The sequence below is a fragment of the Mirounga leonina genome, unplaced genomic scaffold (assembly GCF_011800145.1).
Source record: "Mirounga leonina isolate KUSES-001 unplaced genomic scaffold, KU_Mleo_1.0 Mir_93, whole genome shotgun sequence".
Taxonomy (NCBI): Eukaryota; Metazoa; Chordata; class Mammalia; order Carnivora; family Phocidae; genus Mirounga; species Mirounga leonina.
Genome location: NW_023270854.1, coordinates 49235782 through 49262983, shown reverse-complemented (window position 1 = coordinate 49262983; position 27202 = coordinate 49235782). Strand labels below are relative to the sequence as shown.

General features: G+C 35.3%; 1 protein-coding gene across 1 annotated transcript in view; it reads right to left on the bottom strand.

Moving 5' to 3' along the window:
• Positions 1–1601: 1601 nt before the first annotated feature.
• USP14 (ubiquitin specific peptidase 14) overlaps positions 1602–27202 on the bottom strand; it is a 41351-nt gene continuing 15750 nt past the window's right edge. Inside the window, exons 5-15 of the mRNA XM_034996086.1 lie at positions 21755–21813; positions 18553–18683; positions 17277–17357; positions 16815–16900; positions 14711–14825; positions 12177–12242; positions 11928–12020; positions 10070–10198; positions 3680–3740; positions 3001–3108; positions 1602–2354 (exon numbers count right to left, since the gene is read on the bottom strand). Coding sequence (XP_034851977.1) covers positions 2203–2354; positions 3001–3108; positions 3680–3740; positions 10070–10198; positions 11928–12020; positions 12177–12242; positions 14711–14825; positions 16815–16900; positions 17277–17357; positions 18553–18683; positions 21755–21813 — 1081 coding nt within the window. The 3' untranslated portion in view covers positions 1602–2202. The remainder of the gene's footprint in view (positions 2355–3000; positions 3109–3679; positions 3741–10069; positions 10199–11927; positions 12021–12176; positions 12243–14710; positions 14826–16814; positions 16901–17276; positions 17358–18552; positions 18684–21754; positions 21814–27202) is intronic.

Sequence of the window (27202 nt, the reverse complement as noted above, 5' to 3'; positions counted from 1 at the left end):
CAAAGCACTATGTAATAATGGCTGGGGACAGTACCATCTACTTTTCCCATTCCCACATAAGCATAATTACCCTGTAGGGCTCTAACATTAGGTTATCATTGTATGTTTTGTATCCTGAAAGGCTACTAAGTGCATAATACACCTAAGTGCATATTACACCATAAATGTTCTTGCTTGGACTTAACTTCACTGGCTAGTCCAACAGTGATACAGCACAGCTCTAATATCAAAAGGGCCTCCGTGCTCATGGCACAGCATATAAGGCACACTCAGGAATCAAGAAATTTTCTTGACCACTCTCCCTTCTCAAAGACCTTATATGCAAGGCTGAACTCTAAAATAGCCTTATTAGTTTAAAACACTGGTGTAAGTCCAATTTCTTAAAAAAAAAAAAAAAAAAAAAAATCTTTGGACTAATGCTTATTTGGATTAAATAAACTGAAATCCATTTTTAAAACAATTAAGGAATTACAATTTTAAAAATCTTAACTCCATACAAGACATATACTTTGTTCTAAACCTACCTCATCTACTAGCTACAGCATCATTCAAGTCAGAAATCAGAATTCTAATCGCTAAATTTATGTCCTCAAAATTGTTCAGACCAAGACAGACTGAATAAAAAATGCAGAGTCACAAGCATCATAGCACTATCTAAGAATCATTACACTTCTTATGGTCTCCTCTTCCCCATTCTATTCTGCACCCTCCGCCAAGGCAAAGGGAATAATGATTGCCAGTAATCACCACTTAGCTGAAGAAGCTATTTACAAATAAGTTTCCCTGAAATGCTTATTTTATCTCCTAGGGTTCTCAGGTTTTATCACATTGTTCAAAGCTGAGAAGAAATTGGCCATTATTCTCTAGGAATTTAATAGTTACCAGTGCTATGCTCTGCAGAGCATGAAAACAGCGTAAGTAAAGAGAGGAGATTTCATGATAATCCCCCAAGCTTCATTTTATATACCTAACTCAAAATCAGAGACAAATGAGCTAATTTCCTCTCCTCTGTCTAGCAATCAAGGCTCTTGAAACAAAGATAAGGAATTAATTAGAATGTATTAAAATGTAAGAAACCTACCATACTGAAACACCACTTACTCTTGGTACTTTTACCATCACTTTAAAAATCATTGCTATTATTCAATTCTGAGATACACATTAAGATTTTGGGAACAGACGAGTAAAAACAACTGAGCCAAAGAAAAGACAGACCAATAAACATCGTTGCATTCAGCATCCAAAGAACTCTGTTACTTTTACAACTTTGTATTTCTTTTAAACAGAACATAATGTGAGAAGGCAGAAGAGAGAACATTTTTAAATGGATGCTTAACAGCAGAGTAAAACTAACAACCTGCAGCAAGGCGTGATATTAAATATACCTAAACTTAACCCAAGCTCCAACACTCAGTAGACAAAAGACTTGAGGTCAGAAGCTGTTAGTCCCTCTTTTTTTTTTTTTTTTATTAAATATCCTCATTTTCTAAAAATAAGCAACGAGAGCTTGTCAACTTTTTAAGGTTGATTACTACAAAACCATTGCAAAGTTAAACATACAAACCATAGTACATCAGAGAGACACAATAATGAATGTATAATCAAATGTACTATTACTGATCACAATTTATTTTAAAGTCATGAAAAGCCAGCAACAGTCAGGCTGGACAAATACTTGATTGTACCCATGTTTCCATGGGATGTGGGCAGCAGCACTGAGTAACACAATGAGAGCAACACGTCCTTCCTTTCCACCTTCCTGGCAAAATTTTTGTTAGATAAGGCAAAGGATGGGCAGCTATGAATCACCGGTGGTTTGAACCATGCAAGAACAACAACAACAAAAAGAGTAATAGGTGTGCAATAAACATCTGATTGCTGAATCCTGGGCTGAAAAAGGCAGGGAGAAAAAATTTATCATGGAAGGTAATGGCTGAAAGGCATTTCAAATCAGAATTTTTAAAAATTAATGCAAGAAATAAGCTTTTTAAAAATGTCTTCCTGCGACCACACAGTCCAAAGGCAATTTTTTTTTCTGTAATTTTTAGGTTGATCCACAGTGGTCTGCTTCACCCTCTTTTGTTCTACATGAGAGGGAAAACACAAAACCACCTACATATCTTCCTCTACAGCTCTGGATTATAGAAATGATCAACAAGTAACATTTATTTCACACCTAAACATAAATAGCTAAAATGAAGATTACTGTTCACTTTCCTCTTCCATTATTTCAACTCTGCGAGGCCCATAGAGTAAAACATATGCTATGTGCCAGTCTCCACCACCAGAAAGCCGTAAGATATCCTCTGGTGTCACGATGCTGACTTTATCATCATCAAACTTAATCCATTCATCTAAAGAACAAGAGAAGAAAATGAAATTAATATCATACATGTTTTCTCAGTTCCATTTCAAAAAAGGTACTGAGTACTTTTATGCACAGCAGTATTCCATCTGCCATACTAACAGTTTTCAAAGTGTGGTCCAGGGGCTACTCAGGTTTCAAGACCATTTCAGGGGTACTATGAAGGTCACAATTTTTTTATATCACTACTAAAGTGTTATTTGCCTTTTTCCCTCATTCTCTCAAGTGTGCTTTGGAATTTTCCAGAAGTCATAGGATGTGTGATAAGAGACTGAATGCAGAAACAGGTGTCTCCTACTAAGCCAGACAAAGCAGACCTACAAAAACAAATCAATACTATTTCTTGCTATTTTTTTGTTTTGGAAAATACTGTTATCTTTGTTATTTATGTGATATGTAATGGGTTTATTCCTGTCAGTTTCCAATGAGTTAATTTCTCAGTTTTAATTTCTATTATAGTAAATATTAAAGAGAATCCTCATAAACAAAAGCTCTTTGTGGACCTCAACAATTAAGAAGGTAAAGGAGTTCTGAGACCAAAAAGTTTGAAAACCACTGTGCAAAAAATCTGTACTAAGTAAACTGTTAAATTAACTAACTACTGGGGGAAAAAAAAAAAAAAACAGAATCCTTACCTTGTTTCCTTTTCACCCATGATACATAATGGCCTGAAGAGCTAGACCTTCCCTGATGTGTTAACACTGCTTGTAAGTCATAGTATCCACAATTATTGGAGCCAATGTCTAAAGAAAGATGTAAATCCAACAATATTAGACAATGAAGAGACGTGATTTCTCCAGCTAGGTAGCAATAGGTTAGCCTATTACTAGAATTCAATAAGATATGACAGTTCAAAGTTAAGGATTTATGGAAGATATTTTAAGAAGTATGATATTATTCACAGAACTACATCCTAAAAAGACTGATTTTTACTGTGTGTCTAATTAAGGTAAATTGTATTTTAAAAATCTGACTTTCTGGGGCGCCTGGGTGGCTCAGATGGTTAGGCGTCTGCCTTCGGCTCAGGGCATGATCCCAGGGTACTGAGATCGAGCCCCACATCAGGCTCCTGGCTCAGCAGGGAGCCTGCTTCTCCCTCTCCCTCTGCCTCTCCCCCTGCTCATGCTCCCTCTCTCTGTAGCTAATGAATAAATTAAAAAAACCTTTAATAAAAAAAAAATCTGATTTTCTTTTTAAAAAAGCATGGTATCTGAAAAAAAATAGGTAAGTGCCAAGACAATAATTTTACCTTAAACACACACACACACACACACACACACAGTAACTCAATTGAAATGATTTTTTTCCACTTACCATCAGCAAAAGAAAAAGGCTCATATTTAACTTCTTTCTGGGGACTACTCTTTTTGTCACTCTGAGGGGAAAAAATTTTAATTTTAAATCATGATACTGGAAATAAAATTTGTATTCTATTCAATAAATATTCTTTCCACACATATTTACTGACTACAATATAAAATACTACCTTACAAATTACTAAAACGATATAACCATAGTTAACATAAAACTATAAACCCAAAGGAGCTATACTTCAACAATATACAATCTTGTATGCACAGTAACAGACTCTCTGATTCTAGGACCAACTATAAGCCACTAAACCTACAGCATATCAGTGAATATAACAGTACAAACAGTACTCTAGGGTAGAAAAGGAAAATCCAATTCTATATTTTTACCAAAATCCTATCAAACCACATAGGATTAAAAAAAAAAAAATAGGTACCTCAATGAAAGAAAAGTCGAATTACTGAACTAACATTAAACCTACTAAGACATGGCCACCTGCTCAAATGAAATGAATGAACTTAGCTTAAATGAGCTGAAATATTTCATTCAGCAAATATTTACCTAATATTGAAAGAGAGGATTCACTATTTTAGACAAAGATCTTTGGTGGGAATTCCTTGCCTCAACTCATTGCAGTGTGTAATACAAAAAAATCAAACTTATCTAAGCATATGGGCACAAAGTTCTTGAAAACTATAATGGTAATGAACACAATGCAAGTAGTTTAAAGATCACTAGAGTGACAAGAAGTCAAAGGCCCCCACAACAAAAAAATGGCAATTAAGTCAACTATTCCCTTTTGTATTAAAATTTGACACCTAGAGTAACCATAGAAAAAGGTATACAAAGAAAAAGATTTTTAAAAAATCATAGATAAGTCAATTTAGAATTCTATGTTCAAGTAACCTAGAAGGCAATAAAAAGAAGTGAAAAACAGAACAAAGAGAAAGCAAAATATAACACAATTAACAAATCAACTTACATTAAATGTAAATGTTTAGTCTAAATAAAGCAATAAGAGATTAACAGTATATTAAAATACACAACCAACTCTATGCTGTCTATAAGAAACTTCAAATATAACAATATAGGCAAATTTAAAGTAAAATAATACAAAAAGACATCATGCAAACATTAACAAAAACAAAGCAGCACTGGCAATAGTAATATCAGAAAAGTAGACTTAGAGTAAAGAAAACTACCAGGGACAGAGAGGGATGTTGCATAATAAAAAAGGGTCACTCCACTTAAGAATACTTAGCAATCCTAAAGGTGTATGCACCAAATAACAGAGCTACAAAACTATGCAAAGCAAAAGTGGACAGAACCGAATGGAGAAACACATAAAACCACAATTTTAGCTTCCTCACTCCTCTCACAAAAACTGATAGAACAACTAGACAGAAAAACAGCATGGTTACAGGAACATGCAACACCACCATCAACCAACTGGATCTAATCAACATCTATAGAACATTCATTCCATTCAACAACCATAGAATACAATTTTTTTTCCAAGTACCCACAGAACATATACCAAGATATATCACATCCTAAGCCATAAAGCAAACTTCAAATTTAAAGGAATTTAAATCACACAAGTGTGTTCTTTCACAATGAAATCAAACTAGAAGCAGTAACAGCAAGATAATAAATAAATTTCCAAATATTTGGAAACTAAACAAGACACTTCTAAATAATCCAAATTCAAAGAGAAGTCCCATGGGAGATTTTTTTTTTTTTTTAATACAAGGAACAGAGAGGTGTCTGGGTGGCTCAGCTGGTTAAGCATCTGCCTTCAGCTCAAGTCCTGATCCAAGCTCCACATAGGGCTCCCTGCTCAGCGGGGAGTCTGCTTCTTCCTCTCCCTCCCCAACCCCTGCTCATGCTCTCTCTCACTCTTGTGCTCTCTGTCTCAAATAAATCAATAAAACCTTTAAAAAAAAAATACAAGACAGAATGAAAATGAAAATACAATATAACAATTTGTAGGACACAGTGAAAGCACTGCTGAGAGAGAATGTATAGCACTAAATGCATACATCAGGGAAAAGTTTGAAGCCAAAAATCTAAGCTCCCACAATTTAAGAACCTAGAAAAAGGAGAACAAAATAAACCCCAAACAAGCAGAAGGGTAGAAATCATTAATATTACAGAAAAAGAGAAAAATCCACTTAGCCAGTTCTCTGAAAAGATCATAAAACTGACAATCCTCTAACAAGACAAAGGAAAAAAAAAAAAAAGACAAATTACCAATATCAGGAATGAAACAGGGGACAGATATCATTATAGACCCTGCAGACATCAAAAATAAATAAATAAATAAATACAAGGAACAACTCTACAACACAAAATTGACAAGCTAGATAAAATAGATCAATTCCATGAAAACAAAGTACCAAAACAAACCTAATATGAAATTACATCATTTGAATAGCCCATAACTACAAAGGAAGTCAAATATTTAATTTAAAAATGCCTGGAAAAAAATCTCCAGGCTGATTTTTTTCCACCAATGTTCTACCAAAACTTTAAAAAAGAATTAATACTAGGTTCTACACAATCTTTCAAAAAATAAGAGGAAAAAAAGAACAGTTAATAAACCAGTTCAGCAAAGATCAATATACAAAAATCAATTACAAAGAATAATCTAAAAATGAAATTAAGAAAGCAATGCCATTTACTCAAACATCAAAAAAGAATAAAATACTTAAGAATAAAGTTAGCCAAAGTACAAGATTTATATACTATAAACTATAAAACATTGGTGAAAAAAATTAAGATACAAATAAATACAAAGACATTATCAAGTTCATGGACTGCCAAGACTTAATGCTGTTAAAACAGCAATCCTTTCCAAATTATCTACAGATTCACTGCAATCCTATCAAAATTCCAATTGTTTTTTTTTAAGTAATACACAAGCTGATCCTAAAATAATGGAAATACAAGGCATTCATAAGAGCCAAAACAATCTTGAAAGAACAGCTGAAAGGCTCATACTTTGCTACATCCTTACTACAAAACTACAGTAATCAAGACTGTGGCACTGGCATAAGGACAGACATAAAGACCTGTGGAAGAAAACTGAGAGTCCAGATATATAGATCTCTACAGTCAACTGATCCTCTACAAGGGTACCAAGACCATTCAATGGGCCAAGAATAGGATATTCACATGCAATAGCATGAATTTGGATATGCACCTCATTCCACACACAAAAATTAACCCAGAACGGATCAAAAACCGGGGAAGAACTAAATGGGAAGAACTGAAACTTTAAAACTCTTATAAGAGAAACAGACATAAATCTTTGTGGCCTTTGACTAGGCAATGGTTTGTTAGATAGGACACCAAAAGCAAGAACAACCAAAGAAAAACACATTGGATTACCTAAAAATTAAAAACTTTTCCTCTGCAAAAGACCCTAAAGAAGATGAAAAGATAAAGACAAAGGCAAGGAGAAAATATATGATAGCCATGTATCTGACAAAGGATTAGTATTTATAATATAAAAAACTCTCAAAATTCAAGAGTGAAAAATAGCACAATTAGAAAATGAATAGACAAGAAGAAACATTTCACCAAAGAGGATATACAGATGGCAAATAAATACATGAAGACACACTCAACATCATTAGCCACTAGGAAAAAGCAAATTAAAAACCACAATGAGGTATCACTGCAAACCTATCCAAATGGCTAAAATAAAGAATACTGACATCACCAAATTCTAGCAAGAATGCACAAAGTGGATCAGTCATATACTGCTAATGAGCATTTAAAATGGTACAGTCCCTATGGAAAACCTTTGACAGTTTCTTTAAAAATTAAATATACAACTACCATGCAATCTAGCAATTATACTACTGGGTATTTATTTCCAGAGAAATGAAAAGTTATGTTTACACTAAAACTGGTACATGAGGGGCACCTGGGTGACTCAGTCGGTTAAGCATCTGCCTTCGGCTTAAGTCATGATCCCAGAGTCCTGGGATTGAGTCCCACACAGGGCTCCCTGCTCAGCAGGGAGTTTGCTTCTCCCTCTCTCTCTGCCCCTCCCCCTACTCACACTCGCTCTCTCTCAAATAAAAAATATTAAAAAAAAAAAATGGTACATGAATACTTACAGCAACTTTATTCAAAATAAATGAAACTAGAAACAATCCAGCTGTCCTTCAACAGCTGAATGGTTAAGCAAAATATGGTATATGCATAACAGAATACTATTCAGCAACAAAAAAGAAGGAACTACTGTTATACAAAATAACCTGGGCTAATTTCCTGAGAATTATGTATGCTGAGAAAAGAAAATCCCAAAAAGTTATATATGATAGGATTCCATTTATATAGTATATATATATAGTATATGTATAATATAGTACTATATATATATATATTCCATTTCGTATCTTAAAATGACAAAACTACAGAAATGGAGAACAGGTTAACAGTTGCTAGGAATTGAAGAGGAGGCAGGGGCCAAAGGAAAGTGGGTTTGTCTACAAAGGAGCAGTATGTGGAATTTCTGTAGTGATGAGAATGTACTGTATCTAGACTGCATCAAAGTCAATATCCAAGTTGTGATACTGTGTTATTGTTTTGTAAGATATTACCACAGGGGAAACTTGGTAAAAGGTACCTGGATCTCTTCATATTATTTCTTTTTTTTTTTAAAGATTTTATTTATTTATTTGACACAGAGAGAGAGTGCACTCACAAGCAGGGGGAGTGGCAGGCAGAGGGAGGAGAAGCAGGGAGGAGAAGCAGGGAGCTGAGCAGGGAGCCCGATGGGGGGCTCAATCCCAGGACGCTGGGATTACGACATGAGCAGAAGGAGTCACTTAATGCACTGAGCCACCCAGGCGCCCCTCTTCATATTATTTCTTATAAATGCATGTGATTCTACAATTATCTCAAAATAAATTTTAATGTTAAAAAAAAAAAAACCATTTAACACACGCACTACACACACGCACTACACACCCACAGTAATTTGCAGAATTTAAATGATATATAGTATCACACTGGAAATATTTCTAGTTATCAGGAAAGATCTTTTTCATTGTGGGAAAAAAAAATCCAACACAGGTCAGCTGTACCCTATCTGAACCTAAAATGATACAACTTATTAAATATAAAGTTTCCTAAGGTTGTGATTTTAGCAATTATAGGCAGGCATACAAGCAGCACTTATTAAAAGATACAATTTATCACACCAGTCAGAATGGCTAAAATTAATACAAGAAACAACAGGTGTTGGTGAGGATGCAGAAAAAAGGGGAACCCCTCTTGCCCTGTTGGTGGGAATGCAAGCTGGTGCAGCCACTCTGGAGAACAGTATGAAGGTTTCTCAAAAAGTTAAAAACAGAGCTACCCTACGACCCAGCAACAGCACTACTAGGTATTTACCCAAAGGATACAAAAAGACAGATGCGAAGGGACACATGCATCCTGATGTTGATAGCAACACCATCAACAACAGCCAAACTCTGGAAAGAGCCCAAATGTCCATCGGCTGATGAATGGATAAAGACATGTGTGTACACACACGTACGAATATTACTCAACCAAAAAGAACGAAATCTTGCCATTTGCAATGACATGGATGGAGCTAGAGTGTATTACACTAAGTGAAGTCAGTCAGAGAAAGACAAGTATCATATGATTTCACTCATGTGGAGTTTAAGAAACAAAACAGATAAACATAGGGAGAGGGGGGAAAAAGAGAGAGAGACAGGGAAATAAACTATAAAAGACTCTTAACCATACAGAACAAACGGAGAGTTGCTGGAACAAGGCAGGTGGGGGATGGGCTAGATGACGATGGGCATTAAGGGGGGCACTTGTTGTGATGAGCACTGGGTGTTGTATGTAAGTGATGAATCACTGAATTCTACTCCTGAAACCAATACTGTACTCTATGTTAACTAACTTGAATTTAAATAAAAATTAAATAACAAATTAAAAAGATACAACTTATTTGTCACTATAGGCATAGATGAGCCAGGATTCTATCCCACTAATTCCATCTAAAAATAGAAATAATTCCATGACTTACAAGGAAAACAATAAAATACACTGAAAATACTAGGCAACACTTTACGTGAAATGCTTTGAGGAGATAAATATAAAAGGAATATAGGCTACAGATTACAGGCAAAAAGAAAATATTAAGCTTACTCTACCATAAAGGGCCTATTTACCCTAACTAGAGTTCTTTTTCTTATGCTAAAATACACCTAAAACTTTGTATATGTGCTAAATAAAATAAAGGTTCATCCATTTTTACTGAGAGATTAACAAAGTAATTACTAAGAGAGTAACAGTAATTGTTGAACACTGATTAAAGATTAAACTATTAAGATGAGAAAATCAGCAATAAGAACCTACTGTCTTTGGCTGCTGATTCACTTTTTTATCTTCTAGATCCTTGAATTTTGTTCGAAAAGAGACCATTTTCTCCTGAAGTTCTGGGGTACACAGTTCATACACATCCAACATAAGAGGAAATTTAACATCCTATATACAAACCAAAAAGAAAGAGTATGTGTAAACACCCTTATAAAGGTACTTATTTAAAATATCTATCATACTTTTACAGTAGTACTTTCATAATTCAAATGAAGTTGAAAATAAAATTCATAAAAATCACTTGGAAATCTATGCAGCTGAAAACATCATAGTGCTTATTTTCAATGTGGTCCCAACTTTTTTTTTTTTTAAATAGGCTCCAACCCTAAGATCAAGAATCACGGGGCACCTGGTTGGCTCAGTCGGTTAAGCGTCTGCCTTCGGCTCAGGTCATGATCCCAGGGGTCCTGGGATCAAGTCCCACATCAGGCTCCCTGCTCAGTGGGGAGCCTGCTTCTCCCTCTCCCTCTGCCTCCTCCTCCGCCCTGCTCATGCTCTGTCTCCCACTCTCTCTGTAAAATACATAAATCTTAAAAAAAAAAAAAAAAAGATAAAGAGTCGCATGCTCTACTGACTGAGCCAACCAGGCACCCCTGGTTCTAACTTTTTAAGATTAAAAAAATTTGTTTAGCTTTTTTTTCCAATTAAACCCAAGACTCTGACCACAGAAGAGTTACCAAATTTATATGACAAAAGAAGCATTTCAGAAACAGCACATCAGTTGCTGTGAAAATAATGGATACCTAAAACTGACAATGGAATCAATTTACAAATGGGGTCACTTAATGACTTTTTGTAATTTGAAATACACCTTTACAAAGAAATAATAGTGATACAGTTCAAAACTAATATTAATACATAAAGTTAACAATTGTAAATACTCCAACTACATTTAACCTTATCATATAACAGTAAGTATATTTGAAATTGTATTATGAATTTCAGCTCAAGAGGACAGAATTATATATAGCTCTCCCAGGGATCACGGACTGTGGATATGTAGCAGAGCTACAGTTCTACAAAACAGCTACATCATAAGGCTGGCTCTTACTCAAGAGATTACAGCTACCATACTGGAGAGTGCAGCATGCCTCCTACCCCACACTCCCATCCTCTAAACCTGCTGGGTCAGTATCTGTGGAGTTGAGGATCTGGTCTAGAGCAGTATTTCTGGGGAGTGGAGGGCATCCATCAGAACTAATTGTGAATCTTATGAAAAATTTTTAGGACTTCAGGCCCTACTTAATCAAATGCTAGGGGTGGGCTGGTAGTGAAAGTCAGGCATGTGTATGATTTAAAATAAAAAGGACAGGGATGGGGCGCCTGGGTGGCTCAGTCGTTAAGCGTCTGCCTTCGGCTCAGGTCAGATCCCAGGGTCCTGGGATCGAGCCCCACATCGGGCTCCCTGCTCGGCGGGAGGCCTGCTTCTCCCTCTCCCCCCGCTTATGTTCCCTCTCTCGCTGTATCTCTGTCAAATAAATAAAATCTTTAAAAAAAAAAAGGACAGGGGCACCTGGTGGCTCAGTCAGTTACACATCTACCTTCAGCTCAGGTCATGATCCCAGAGTCCTAGGATCAATTCCCACATGGGGCTCTTAATCAGCAGGGAGCATGCTTCTCCCTCTGCTTCCTGCTCTCCCTGCTTGTGCATGCTGTCCCTCTCTCTGACAAACAAACAAACAAACAAACAAAGAACCACTTGTCTAATGTTAATAACTTCCCTACTTATAATATTTCAAAGAAAGTTTATCCCTAAAGGAAGAAAGAAATCTATTGTGAATTAGGGATTGCCATCAAAGAATTACAATATTTTATTATACTGAAGTTCATTACTAACCTTAAGAACTTTAGCATTCACAGATTCCTTCTCTTTATAAAAAAATCGAACCATCTGAATTGTCAAGTAAGCAGGTAGTCGGCTGATCTTAGACTGAGGGGAAAAAAAATGCAAGAAATCCTATCACATGCAAATACCACAGAAGTTTTTAATGCTTGGTTTGGGAAAAAAACAAAGACTGGGTAAAATTAACTAACTGGAAACCTTTCATCAAAATGGATTCAAATTCAAAAGGAATGAAAAACTTACAGATTTGATATATAAAGCATTTCTTTGCAATGTTGGAGACTGTTTAGTGATTTCTTCCTGAAGTCGCTAAAAAAAGAACATAACAGAAGATCAAACATTTTTAAAGAATTTTTCCTGCAATACAGAATCACACTTTTTTTTAAAGTAAGCTCTACAGCCAAAGTGGGGCTTGAACTGATGACCTCGAGGATCAAGAGCTGCATGCCAGCCAGGTGCCCCTAGAATCACACTTTTAGTTCTTTTAAAAATTAGTACTCCTCAGTAGACAATATACATCAATGGATTCATGCCACTGAAAAATAATTTCAATGAAGACAATGTAGGAAGGCTTTTAGATATGATTCAGTTCTTAAAAGGTTATCAATTTATACTGGTGTGAACTCCTCAGAATGTAAGTAATGTTTGAAGTTTTAAATTGTGACCCAAATGTTGCTCAGATTCTGAGTTTACACTGTATTTTATATAACATAAAAAAGCCTTTAGGGCTTCTGCTTACATACAGATTATTAGAATACTCATACAGAAGGACAATTATGAGAATGTAGGAAACCCTTGTTCTTTATCCTTTATGTATAAAAGGCTTCTAGAACCAATTATTCTCAAATTTGAGAAAAGTCATCACAAAGAAAACCTGTAAATCTAACAAATGTGGAAAAGCCTTTAGCCACTATACATATCTTAACCATCATGTCTGCCTTTCCATTTTTTACAGCCTATGTGACACTGAACAAGACAGTTATCCCCTCTGGGCATCATATGGAAATGATGATAATATCTATATAACATAGTGCTGTTGTTAGAACTACATAAGTTAGTACCTGTAAAAAAACATGGACAACCATTTGGCATATATTCTACATTTAATGAACATAAGCTACTATTTCTAATATTAAAAAAAGCACTACTAATGTGCTCTGCTTTGTAAGAACATTAATACACAAGAAATTACAGTAAAAAATTTACTGTTAATGTTCACTATAAGCATGTTACTTGTGTAAAAATTTTTTTTTTAGTTTTCAGAAATTACTAATCTCATTACAAAAGGAATCACCGTGTAGCTTTTTAACATTTAATCAAGTTTGTTCAACAGCAAAAAGGTAAAGAAATATGGAGCCAAATTACTCTAGAATAATCAGAACAAATGATGATAAAGCATCTAAACAATGGGCAAGACAATACATCTCATAAATACATGCTTCTCAAGAACATGTATCTGGTGTGATGTTATTCATCAGGTAAGCTATACATATTATCACCAATCCACTATCACCTAGAAGCTCCAAGTACATTTAGCTTTTCTGGAATTTTATAAAATTATGAAGAAAAAATATCATCCTGAAGAGTCCCTGCCAAAACATTCCATTCAATACTCTCCAATTACATTTATGCTTCATGTTCTGATGTCCTGAAACTTGCACGTCATAATTTGTTATAGGACTCTTAGTGGTTAGCCATTATTTTTAAGCTTTTAAAATGAACTTCTCTTAAAAGCCAGTATGCCTCACTACACTCCCCGCCCCGCCCAGTATCACAGGACAGAGAATATTACTTTCTCCCTTTGCCTCTTATGTCTGTATTTACCAACCACTCCCCTAACTGATCTTACCCCAAACTGTAGATGGGAACTCCCTGATGACAAATTATCTTGTTTATCAATGCACTCCCTGCCCCAATTCATTGCCTATCCTTCAAAACATGTACGTATTTCCCAAACCATATCAAAGTACTAAATTAGCAAGCAAAACTGTTGTATTTTATCAATCTGCTTATGAGAGTGCATTCTGTAGTATGAAAATGGGGAAAGAGTACTAACTGGCGAATGAGAGAATCAAGTTCTAGACCCAGGTCTGCGACAAAGCAATGAAGTCACTTACATTCCAGGACCTCAGGTGCAATACTGTGCAAAGGCAGAGGGCCTATGTGGCCTGATTTACACAGTACAATCCCAGTTTATACCTCATTATTACTAATAAATTCTCACTATAATACCCTCAGAGGCCTCCTGCAAGCCTCTGGTCACAACACTTCTGTCAACCTATCAATACACAACCTTGTGTCATGTATGTTTCTATTTAATGACAACTCATTGTCTTCACAGCCAACTATACTATAACCCATCCCTATATGAAGCTTATCTATCAAACATGATTTTCTCCTTAAGGCTTATCTAATAAACATTCACACACAGCCTTCTCAGGCTTAGAACACTAGATAGCACTTCAGCACTATGCCTGAAGGCCATTTTAAACAGCAAATCAACAAAAAGCACAAAATTGCAGAAAGTTGTGGTACTAAAATTACAGTAAAAGGACACTTGTTAACAGTATGAGCTGAAACAAGAAGGCAGAGCATCACTTTTTTGGACCTCCGGTGAGACTGTGTCTAGCAACTCAAAATTTTTGCCACTCGGAACATGTCTACAAATGACCATGAAAGCACCAAGTACTGTTGTTACAGTTACAAATAAATTTTAGCAAGTAGATGCACCTGCAAATACAGAATTTATAATGAGGATCAACTGTAATTGATCTTACCAATTTAAGTCCTGTAAAAAGATACTTGACTTCTTGATTGATAAAACAGCTAAGTTGAAGCTGATTTTCCTTTCCTTTAGTGACCTCTTCTTCTTCAGATTCTGTGCATTTCATGCTTTGAGAAATAAGATAAGGAATATACCAACAGGTAATCAATCTGCTATAATAAATATGTTGAATAAAATAAATTATCCTAATGGTATTAAGATTAATAGCATCAGTATTTGCAAATGATATCTGATAAAGGGTTAGTATCCAAAATATATAAAGAACTTATATGACACCAAAATAATAATAATTAAAAAATGGGCAGAAGACAAAGAGAACAGACATTTCTCCAAAGACATATAGATGACCAACACTTGAACAGATGCTCAACGTCACTCATCATCAAGGAAATGCAAATCAAAGCCACAATGTCAGGCGCCTGGGTGGCTCAGTTGGTTGAGCGACTGCCTTCGGCTCAGGTCATGATCCTGGACTCCCAGGATCGAGTCCCGCATTGGGCTCCCTGCTCGGCAGGGAGTCTGCTTCTCCCTCTGACCCTCCTCTCTCTCATGCTCTCTGTCTCTCATTCTCTCTCTCAAATAAATAAAATCTTTAGAAAATAAAGGAAAAAAAATTTAGAAAAAAAAAAAACCCACAATGTCACCTCACACCTGTCAGAATGACTAAAATCAAAAACACAAAAAACAAGCGTTAGGGCCCCTGGGTGGCTTAGTTGGTTAAACATCTGACTCTTGATTTCAGCTCAGGTCATGATCTTGGAGTTGTGAGATTGAGCCCCATGTCAGGCTCCGCCACTGGACATGGAGCCTACTTAAGATTCTCCTTCTCCCTCTCCCCACCCCAACCTCTCTCTCCCTCTTTAAAAAAAAAAAAAAAAAAAAAAAAAAAAAATCAAGTGTTGGTGAGGATATAGGAGAAAAAGGAACCCTCATGCACTGTGGGTGGGAATGCAAACTGGTGCAGGCACTCTGGAAAACAGTATGGATTTTCCTCAAAAAATTAAAAATAGAACCCCCTCGAAAAATTAAAAATAGAACTACCATATGATCCAGTAATTCCACTACTAGGTATTTACCCAAAGAATACAAAAACACTAACATGAAAAGACATATGCACCCCTATGTTTATTACAGCATTTACAATAGCCAAATTATGGAAGCAACCCAAGTGTCCATCGATAGATGAATGGATAAAGATCACATGGGGGGGGTATATACAATGGAATATTATTCAGCCATAAAAAAGAATGAAATCTTGCTATTTACAACAACATGGATGGATCCAAGGTATATAATGCTAAGTGAAATAAGTCAGAAAGACAAATACCATATGATTCCATTCTCAACAAGAATGAAGGAGGTGGGTGGGGGATGAGTGAAATAGGTGATGGGGATTAAGAGTACACTGACTGTGATGAGCACTGAGTAATGTATGGAACTGTTGAATCATTATATTGTATATCTGAAATTAATATAACACTGTATATTAACTATACTGGAATTAATAAAATTAATAGCATCGTTCATTGGTATTTTAAATATTTTGGTTTCCCACATTTGTTTCAACATACTTTAAAGTGCTTCATGCACTTACCAACAATATGAGTAATGAATAATAAAAGGACAAACTCTTAACAAATATAAGTTGGTATTTACACAGTCTTAAAATGGTTGTAACACAAAGATACATAAACAGAAATCTTTCAGTTTCTACCCATGACCTAGAAAATAGTCCTCCTCTGAATTCACGTTTTATGAATTGGTTCAATCTCATGTATATAATCTGGCTGATATACTGTTTCATACAATTAAAAATTAATTCCCTATGAAGTGAATTAATGAGGCTGACTCTGCTAAAGATATTCTTAGGAAAAAATAATACCCTTAAAGTGTACATTTACCTGAACTTCAGGATTACTCTGATGGGGTATTTTTACAAATTCCTAAGTTTCATTTTATCTTTTAGGCATAAATGCCTCTGAAGATTTTTTCTACATACCCCACCCACCACTCCAATCAGTCAACAATGCTACTGATACCAATTCACTTCTAGTAAGTTATGAGTAGTCTCTACAAATCTTGGCTCATAAGGATACGTAGTTTCAAACTCAACTCCGAAGAACTGATCAATTAAACTTTTCTTTTTAGAAGGTGTCACTGCTGATGCAGATGAAGAATCTGTCTGCAAAAATTAAAATGAAATAAAAATTCCAATTTTACTTCATATAGGTACTAATGTAGATTTTTCCTCACACAATCCAGTTTAGTAAATACATATTTAAGCTTTTTAAAATGTAATCCCTTTCTGTAAAATCCTTCTACTGTTCAAAAAACATTACCAAAAGACTACAGATGCTCAATAATATCAATTAAGCTTAATAAATAATACAATGAATTCAAGTATCAGATGCAAGCTTTCAAATTCCAACTATAGATTGAGCATCTGAAGTATTCAAGTGCATGTCTATTAGGATGAATTTATTTCAAGTTTTTGGGGCCGCGGGGTATACTTATCAAGGTATAATAAAAATCTATAATCACACACATGTGTCAATTACCTCTTTAACAGAATCATCCTCTATGGCTTCCAATTTCTGTTGCAATACGCGCATCATTTGTATCCAACATTCATTAGCATCCTGTAATTTAAAAATGACAAAGTAAATAATCCTGGCTGTTGATACTGTTTTATCTACAAAATCATTCCAAAAGAATTGCTGCTTCCTTAGGGCAGGGGAAGAAAGCTGGTTTGTTTTTTTTTTTTTAATTTAAAAATATTAAGTCAAATTAGATATTATAGGATCTTCAAAACAATGAGGATTCCAGAATACTCATTCATTCAAGAGATGTTTACTGAGTTCCTCCTTAAGCTAACCACTGTTTATTTTTTTTATTATGTTATGTTAATCACCATACATTACATCATTAGTTTTTGATGTGGTGTTCCATGATTCATTGTTTGCGTATAACACCCAGTGCTCCATGCAGTACGTGCCCTCTTTAATACCCATCACCAGGCTAACCCATCCCCCCACCGCCCTCCCCTCTAGAACCCTCAGTTTGTTTCTCAGAGTCCACAGTCTCTCATGGTTCGTCTCCCCGTCCAATTCCCCCCCTTCATTCTTCCCTTCCTGCTATCCTCTTTTTTAGACACAGGAATAAACAGCAGTAACCAAAACAGAAGAAGTTCTCAATGGGGACATAAACAAAATATAACAAATTCATCTAAAGAGAAGAGTTATGAATAAAAAAAAGCAATATGGGAGCAGAAAGTGATGAGGGGAAAGAAGTGTGCTATTTCAATAGGATAGTCAAGAAAACTTCTGTGATGCCTTGACATTTGAGCTATGAGACCTGAACGAGGTGAGGAAGCAAGCCATACACTTATCTGAGAGCCAAAGAAATAAGAGCAAAGATCCTGCGAAAGTGGATACTGGAGGGTTTAAAAAATAACCAGGAAGCCAGTGTGTTTGAGAACCAAAGAAGTAAGCAAGGGGGAGAGTGACACATGAGGAGCTCAGATAGGGAGCCAGGAGCTAGATTACTCAGGACGGGGATAGAAAATCACTAGGAGGTAACGAACAAGGGACCAACATAATCCTATTTACATTTTATAAAGGACTCGGGAGGCTGTGTGGAGAAACACTGCAGAAGGACAAAAACAGAAGCAAGGTAATAGTTAACAGACCACTCTGGACCAGAAACAATGATGTTGTCAACTAGAAAGGACTGATAATTGGGAGTATGTTTGGAAATACAAATAAACATGGTTAGTGTACAGCACCTAAGTTTTACATTTACAAAATGAAAACCATAGAACCTTGCCCTGTTTACCTGTTGAAGATATTGTCCTTGTTCACCTTTCTCTGCAAACTGTGGAAAAGCCATGTGCAAAAACTGCAGTAGAATAATAGGTGGAATACTAGAAGAAGTTTTATCCATGGAATCAAACAAATCTCTAAGGGCTTAAAAACAAAGCAAACACTGCTTTAATAAAAGAGTGACATATTTAATACATGTTACTGTAAATTAATTCTAGATTAATACAAACAAAAACTGCTGAGGAATATTTTTAAGCATATCTACTCCTTTCGTAGCTGTCAAATTCCCAGTAAGAAAAAGATTTGTTTTTAAATCTTGAAGAACTGACCAGACTTTATAATGTAATCACTACCTATGAACAACTTCTGAGTCCTGCCCCTCAGTCTTTCTCTCCTTGCCAGCCTTTGTCTCCCAAAGCAGGGCATATTCATTCACCAGAGAGAACACATAACCTCTGTCTAGGGATCAAACAGGCTAATGTTACTGCTCTGGTACTATGCCATTATCAGGCCATCAGGTCACCACTCTCAACCCACCTCCCTTTAAGCCTGTACTTGGTTCCCATCTACTCAACTCCTAAATTTTAAAATCTGTTAAACATACTTCCTGACTCTAGTGATAGCTAAAAACCTTCTTCAAAATCTTTCCTCCACTATCCTCTCTCATCTTCATAAATCTCATGGTCATAGACTCAGCCCTGCCCTGGGAGTTCAGAATACTTTTCCTCTGCTGACTTCCTAGCTATCACACCTTGCCCTTACTTCATGTACGGCAAAATTCTAGTCTAGCCTATCTTAACTTATTTTGTTAACTAATATGTGAAATGTTATCTACCATTATTATTCAAACCGAAGTCCAGCAAATATTATATCTCAGCACAAAGCCAGTGTTTAATAAAATGTTCCCAAATAAGACAACTAAACATGGTGTTTAAAAATATTTTTGGGGGGGGCGCCTGTGTGGCTCAGTCATTAAGTGTCTGCCTTTGGCTCAGGTCATGATCCCAGCGTCCTGGGATCGAGCCCCGCATCAGGCTCCCTGCTCAATGGAGAGCCTGCTTCTCCTTCTCCCTCTGCAGCTCCCGCTGCTTGTGTGCATGTGTGCTCTCTGACAAATAAAAAAATCTTTAAAAAAAAATTGGGGGGGAGGGACAGCTAAAAATCACGTTATCACTACCAATCTAATGTTTCTTAAAATAAAAAAGGCTAAATTGTAATTAACACTTTAAGGTACACATTACTCAAAATAAATGATTTAAGATTTAACATATCCCATAAACAGAGCATCTCAAAGTATTTCTTTAGTTTGAAATAAAGTCAAAAATGCACTCACTGTATATTAAAAGAGACTAGTAGGACATGACAACATGCAATCAATATGTGATCCTAAACTGGCTCCCAAAGCAAAAAAGAAAAACAACTTTATAATGGGCAATATTGGGTCAACTGCCAAAATTTAAGTAGTTTGTATTTTAAAATACTTTATCCATGTTAAACTCCTAGATTTTGAAAAATGGTAATTTTCTTGTGGTTATGAATGTACTTATACTTGGGAAATACATACTGAAGTATTTAGGAATGAGACAGGATGTCTGTACCTTACTCTCAAATGGTTCAGAAAAAAAAGAACATGGTTATAGAGAATGATGAGCCAGATGTGACAAAAAGTTAATAATTGGTGGATTCTTGGAACTGTTCTTATAATTTAGCACAAACTAAAATTTAAAAATGAAGAACAGTATCTTTTATCCCTTCACTACAAGACTCATAGGATACTGAAGAATTGCTGAAATTCTGAGTTACTCTCAGATACACAAGCAATCAAGTAAACTAGATATAAGTGATCATTTTTCTCATTAAAAACTTCATTTCAACAAATAAATCTACTTTCAGGAAACAAAGGTCAAAGGAAAATCTCTAACTCCAAATGACACAGAGAAACCTACTGTTTATATAGCATTACAAATTAACAGCTGACCACAATGAGATACCACTTCACACCCCTAGGCTGGCTATAATCAAAGACAGACAATACCGAGTATTATCAAGAGAAATTGGAACCCTCATTCATGGGAGAAATATAAAATGATGCCAACTGCTTTGGAAAATAGTCTGGCAGTTCCTCAAAAGGTTAAATATAGTTACCATATGACCCAGCAATTCCACTCCTAGATACATACCCAAGAGAAATAAAAACATTATGTCCACAGAAATGCTTGCACAAGTTTTCAGCAATACTTGTAATGGTCAGAAAGTGGAAACCACCCAAATGTCTATCAGGGATGAAAGGACAAATGGAATGTGATATATCCACAACAGAATCTCATTCAGCAATAAAAAGGAATAAAGTACTAATACATACTACAATGTGAATGAACCTTGAAAACATTCTAAGTGAAAGAAGCCAGTCAAAAAAGACCACATACTGTATAATTCCATTTATGTCAAAAGTCTAGAATAGGCAAATATATGGAGACTGACAGTAGATTAGTGATTGCATAGGGCTGGGAGTGGTGAGGAGAAAACAGGATGAGTGCTAAATGTTACAGTTTCTTTTTCAAGTTGATGAAAACTTTCTAAAATTGACTGTGGTGATGGCTGCATAGCTCTGCATATACTAAAAGACAATGAATTGTACACTTTAAGTGGGTAAATTATACGGGCTGTGAATTGTATCTCAATAAAACTGTTACCACCCCCTGCCCCAAAAATGGCATGGCTATAAAAATACCCTATCGACCTAACCCTGAAGAGTATTCATTTGTAAAACTAGCCCAAAACAAATGGGGACAGAATACATGGTCCCATGTAATGAAGAAGTAAGTTATTTCTAGCCTTTAAGAATTTCAGTTTCTCCTAATACCTCATTCATGATTTCCTTACACTAACACTCACTAAGCCTCTCTCTTATAATGATTGCATCAACTACAATAAAACCTATCTCTGGATGTCCCCAGAGATGTATTTTACTAACAGAACCTAAAGCCAAAATTAACTTTAATCCAAAAATATCCAGACTGTTTTTCAGAAAAGACAGACATCATTGGTTTATAATTTAAGTCCTTAAGTTGCTTAAGTATAAATACTCCAATTTTAATGAAATGATGTTTTATAAAACACATTCTGTAAACAGAAAGCTACCAGTGAGTGAAAAATAACATTTATTGAATACTACACTGTCCTGTCAAAAAAAGGAGTATATTTAAGATACTGACCTGCAGTAATATACTGTGCTGAAGCCATTTCCCCTGAAGCTCTCAAGGCACCTGCATACCTGGGAACATTAAGGCAGAATTAAATAGGATTTAATTCATTCTGAAACTCAAAAGGGAAGAAACTAATTAAAAGAGCTTATGATGACACCCTCAACTGCAACTTTATCACAGTTGTTCCCATCTTTCTATTTTCTTCTCTTCTGGTCTTATTCCCTTAAGCATGACATGGGTAAAAAAGGAACACTAAGAAAAAAAGGGAATTTAGATGAATGAAGCCTGTTTTAAATTTTCTCCTAACTTATTTAAAAAAAAAAAATTTCCTGAAAACAGTGTGAAACAAAAAAGTACACTCTTAATGTCCATTATTACAAATAAAATACACTTTCAGAAATAAAAAAAAGCTTTAGGTCAAAAACATTAAATCAAAGTCAATACACCTACATTCAGCATTAACTTGCTATGTAACGTTAAATAAGGCAGTTAATTTTCAAGTCCATCTGCTACCTATATACTGCAGTGTTTCTATTAAATACTTCTAAATTCACTTTCAATTTATAATTCTCATTTAATTTACAACAGCACAAAGGACTGGCCATCCAAAGGAAATAAACGATAGTATTCACTCATACAATGTCTTATGACATAGGATCGGAAATTATCATTCAGGTAATATCAAACATTGAGAGGTAGAGGAATGATTGCCTATTCACTATGATTAAAACACCCACTGGAGGGACTAAAACGAAAGAGACTGAAATCAACCAAGACTGGCAAGAATGTGAAGCAACCAGACTATCCATACCATCAATAACATGGGTAAACTTCAAAGACCATGCTGAGTGAACTAAGCCAAACCAAAAATAAATTACATTCTGTACACTTAACTTCCAGAATGCACAAAACTATTAAGGGATCAGTAGCTGCTTGCAGAGTTGGGTGGTGGAGGAGACGAGGACTGGGAAAAGGTACAAGTACAAAAACATCCTGGGGTGAGGGAAATGTTCTACAGTTTGTAAAATGGGTAACAGAGAATTTGCATTTATCAAAACTGATCACACCAAACACAAGATATTTGATATTTACTATATGTAAATATTTCGATTTCAAAAACAAAAAAACCTCTGCACTAAATAAGTAGAATGAAAGAGGTCAGAAAATATGTTAAATTATATCCAATTAAGAAGTTCTGTTTTTCTTTTTCATTTATTTAGATCTTTTGGAAATTGCTATGACTCAAGTTTTTTTTTTAATTTTTCAATATACAATTCATAATAATGTCTAAATTACATATGTTCATTTTAAAAAGTGAAAATCATAAGAGTTTCCCACTCAGTTTACACCTACCTAAAAGGCATTTCTGAAGTTGAAATAAAGCACTAATAAAGCAAGTGTATCCCAAAAGATCAGTGAAGTATGTAATGACACACTGCTGCTGTTACTGATTCTCCTAGTTACAGGGTGACATTGCTAAGTAACTATTCCTGCATTTATGGCAAAGGCTACACTAATGAATTATCTTTTTTTAATAACTGAGAATGGAAAACCATGAGTGATTTAATACCATCCCCCCCCAAAAAAACTCTCGTTACAACATTTAATTCCTAAGTAAGATAAAACCATCCAATAAACCAAGTAACATTAACAACTTAACTTTACAAAGAAAAACTGTTAGAAAGGAGGAATTGACAAGAGTACTGAGAAATAGAACAGAAATACTGAGAGGATTTACAGAACCCCCCCAAAAAAAGAGTATTTTTTCTAGTCTTTATCAAGTCAATAATATGTAAAAATTAAGTAATGATATAGAAAATCTGAATATAATTCATCAACTTAATATCTATTAATACGTTATCACCTACAAAAAGAGTATGCCTTGACTTTTCTATCATCTGTGAAATACATCAATCATACATCAGCTCAACACAAACATTCATCAACAGAAAAATGGGTAATTATTTGGTAGTACAGTGTACAGTGGAACACTATGTAGCATGAACATGAATGAACTAGACCCAAACGAACACAATCTAGGTTTCTGCTCATGAAGAGTTCCAATTGGCAAAATTAATCTATGAGGTTAAAAGTCACACTAGTATTAACAATTTTGAACAGAAAGGTGGAGTAGCGATCAGGAAGGGAGAGTCGTGAGGGGATTTTTAGAAGCTGATACGGTTCTGTTTGTGTTGGTTACACAGATGTGTTCACTCTGGGATAATTCGTTCGTACACTTTTCTGTATGTTAATGCCTGTATGTCAATAATTAAAAACAAATTTGGGGTCAAAGGAAGAGATTTTATAGTGTTTAAAAAAAAAAACAAAACCTGAACAGCCTTATCTAATGAATAGGGAATAGAGGCAAAAACTCAAAACTACTTAAGTACTTTCATTAATACACAAGAACAAATAAATGACCTAAGCATACAACTTAAGAAAATAAAACTTAAGAAAATAAAGCAGCCTAAGGAAAACAAACAAATCAATACAAAAGTAGGATGAATCAGACAATGAAAAGAAGTGACTGAATAAATCTAATAGCTGATTTCTGTGAAAAATAAAATATACAAACCTCTGACAAGATAATCAAGGGGAAATTTATATATATAAATTTCTATATATATAGCAAATAAGAAATGAAAATGGGGGAAAATACAGGTCCAAAATAGAGAACTCTTATGCTAAAATATCTTAAAGACATAAGGACAAATTCATAGGAAGACAAATTTTAAAAACTAACTCTAAAAGACACAGAAAATGTACCTTTAAAATGCAAAAAAAAAAGGCTGGGTCCAACCAATTTTATAGTGAAGTTCTATCAAGAACAGATCATTCCTATACAAATTTGAAAATGCAAGTAGAATAGCAATCTAGTAATTGCTAATGAAAAACTATGTGGTACTTACCAAGAGGTGCATTGCCAATCTCCAGTAAGATAAGAATATGGCCATGAGATGCTGTCTTTTGTAAGTAATTCATAGAATTTAAGGGTAATTTTTATTATATACACTTTAAGTTCTAAATTCAGAACTCCTACATTATCATGAGGTTCCACTATTGGGCAGCATAAGCAAACCAGATTTTACCTGCAGCTCTGGTTCTTGGCCCTCATTACCTCTTCAGCTAACCCAATCTACTTTCCTTCTAGCCTTTATAAAATACATCTCACTCTCCAGAACCTGCCAAATAAAAATCCTTAAGTATTTAAGGATGAGCTTCAGCATCACCAGCTGTAAAACACCTTCCATAGAAATTTTCTTCTTTCATTCCTATTTTATCAGTTAATGCCATTTTTCCAAAGACATACAGCCCATCCATGTCCTCTTGTATTAAGTTAGTTTAGTACAAGGGTTTCCAACCTCTTATAAAAACTTAGCATTCAAAAAATACTTCATCTGGTTTCAAGAAAACTCAATCAACAGGATGAAATCTCCCCTCCTTATACAAAACTCAGAGAAATAACTCCAAAACATGAAAGAGTTCTCTTTGGAATAGAAGCTAGAAGGTATCCCAGATGAAAAAAGTACAGAGGAATTCTTGGAAGAAAGACAAGTCTGTGCCAGTAGCTACCTTCTAGGGCAGGGAGCTGCCCAGCAAGCTGCTCATTAGATCATTTGCAATTGGGACATAAGGAAGAGAAAGTGGTTATCTAAGTACACAATCTTCAAACAAATGAGAGATCAATCCTTACATCTAAAGAGAACCGAGTTAAAACTGAAAGGACCAAATTGGTGGGGGGGGGGGGGGGCGGGGGAGAGTGTTTAAATAAGAGTAGTCAGAGCCTCGGAGAAATAAAAGCAGGAATCATCCAAAATTAAGAACAGGAGATTAGAGAAAGGAAGGCTGTGATAAATAAGCAGCTGTGAAACAAAGCTAATGCACAAATCAGTGAAATGTAAAACAGAACTGAGGCACTCTCCTGGAACACAGCACATAATAATTTTTAAAAAGTGCAAAGAAAAAAAAGAAACATGAAAAATAGATCCAGAAATTCTATTATTCAGAATATTACGGAAGTTATATAAAATAGAGAAGCATTTTCTCAAGAAATAAGTCAAGAATGTCCACAGTTTAGGACAAGAGTCCTTAGAATCAAAGTGCTCCTTCAGGACACCTGGGTGGCTCAGTCCGTTAAGCGTCTGCCTTCGGCTCAGGTTATGATCCCAGGGTCCTGGGACAGAGCCCCACATTGGGCTCCCTGCTCAGTGGGGAGTCTGCTTCTCCTTCTGCCCCTCTCCCCCACTCATGCGCTCTCTCTCTCTCAAAAAATAAAATCTTAAAAAAAAAAAGAAAAGAGGGCGCCTGGGTGGCTCAGATGGTTAAGCGTCTGCCTTCGGCTCAGGTCATGATCCCAGGGTCCTGGGATCGAGTCCCACATCGGGCTCCCTGCTCCTTGGGAGCCTGCTTCTCCCTCTGCCTCTCTCTCTCTCTCTCTGTCTCTCATGAATAAATAAATAAAATCTTTAAAAAAAAAAAAAGAAAAAAAGTGCTCACTCAGCACTAAATAAGATAAATGAAAGAAAACCCCACACTTAACCTGTTGGAAAACTGAAAAACAAAAATAAAGAAAAAAATCCTAAAAGTTATTAAAAGAAAAGAGTAAGAAATGAAACTGATATTAGATCTCTCATCAGTAACTATGGGCACACGAAAATAGTGGGGAAGTAACTATAAACCTCTGAGGAAGTCACTTTGACTTTAACATTTCCCATCAAAGCAGTTCTGAAACAGTACCAAACTTGACAGCCTTTCTCAATTCAATTAAGACCAAGTGCCTGGAAGACAGGTCCTGTGTCTTGTACACTAATTACATCAGCTACAATCTAGGCAACTGACAAGTATTCATTTCAGAGAAATTTAGAAAACTTTCAGTTACTCTCAGGTTTCTGCAAAATCCTTTCTCCTCTCTACTGCTCAGTTCTATCAAAGCTTTTCCCAAGCCACTAAGGAAAAAAAAAAAAAAATCAACATTCATAAAGCTGGCTAAGAATCCAAATTGCAGTTTATAATTCTACCCTACGTTAAGAAGTGGCAATGTATATACCAAGACAGTTGTGATAAATTTAGTCAGACTTAAGTTATATATTTTAAGTTACATATTTATACTCACTGAGGAGAAGGGATTCTCATTTATAGACCATTTCATAGGCTATCAAAACATGGATATTTATTCTTTTTTCTTTTGTATAATGGTATAAAAGTTTTACTTCTTTGTAAAACCATTACTCACTAGCATTAGGACAAGTCAATACAAATCAATGTATTTATTTCCAAACTAGAATTAAGAGTCCAGAAATAAATCTTATTACATACATCATATGGCCAAATGAATTTCAATGAATGTGCTAGGGCAATTCCACAGGGAAAAGAGTAGTCTTCAACAAATGGTACTCAAAAAACTGGATAGCTATTTGCAAAAGAATAGGACGGGATATCAACTCCCCACTATACATA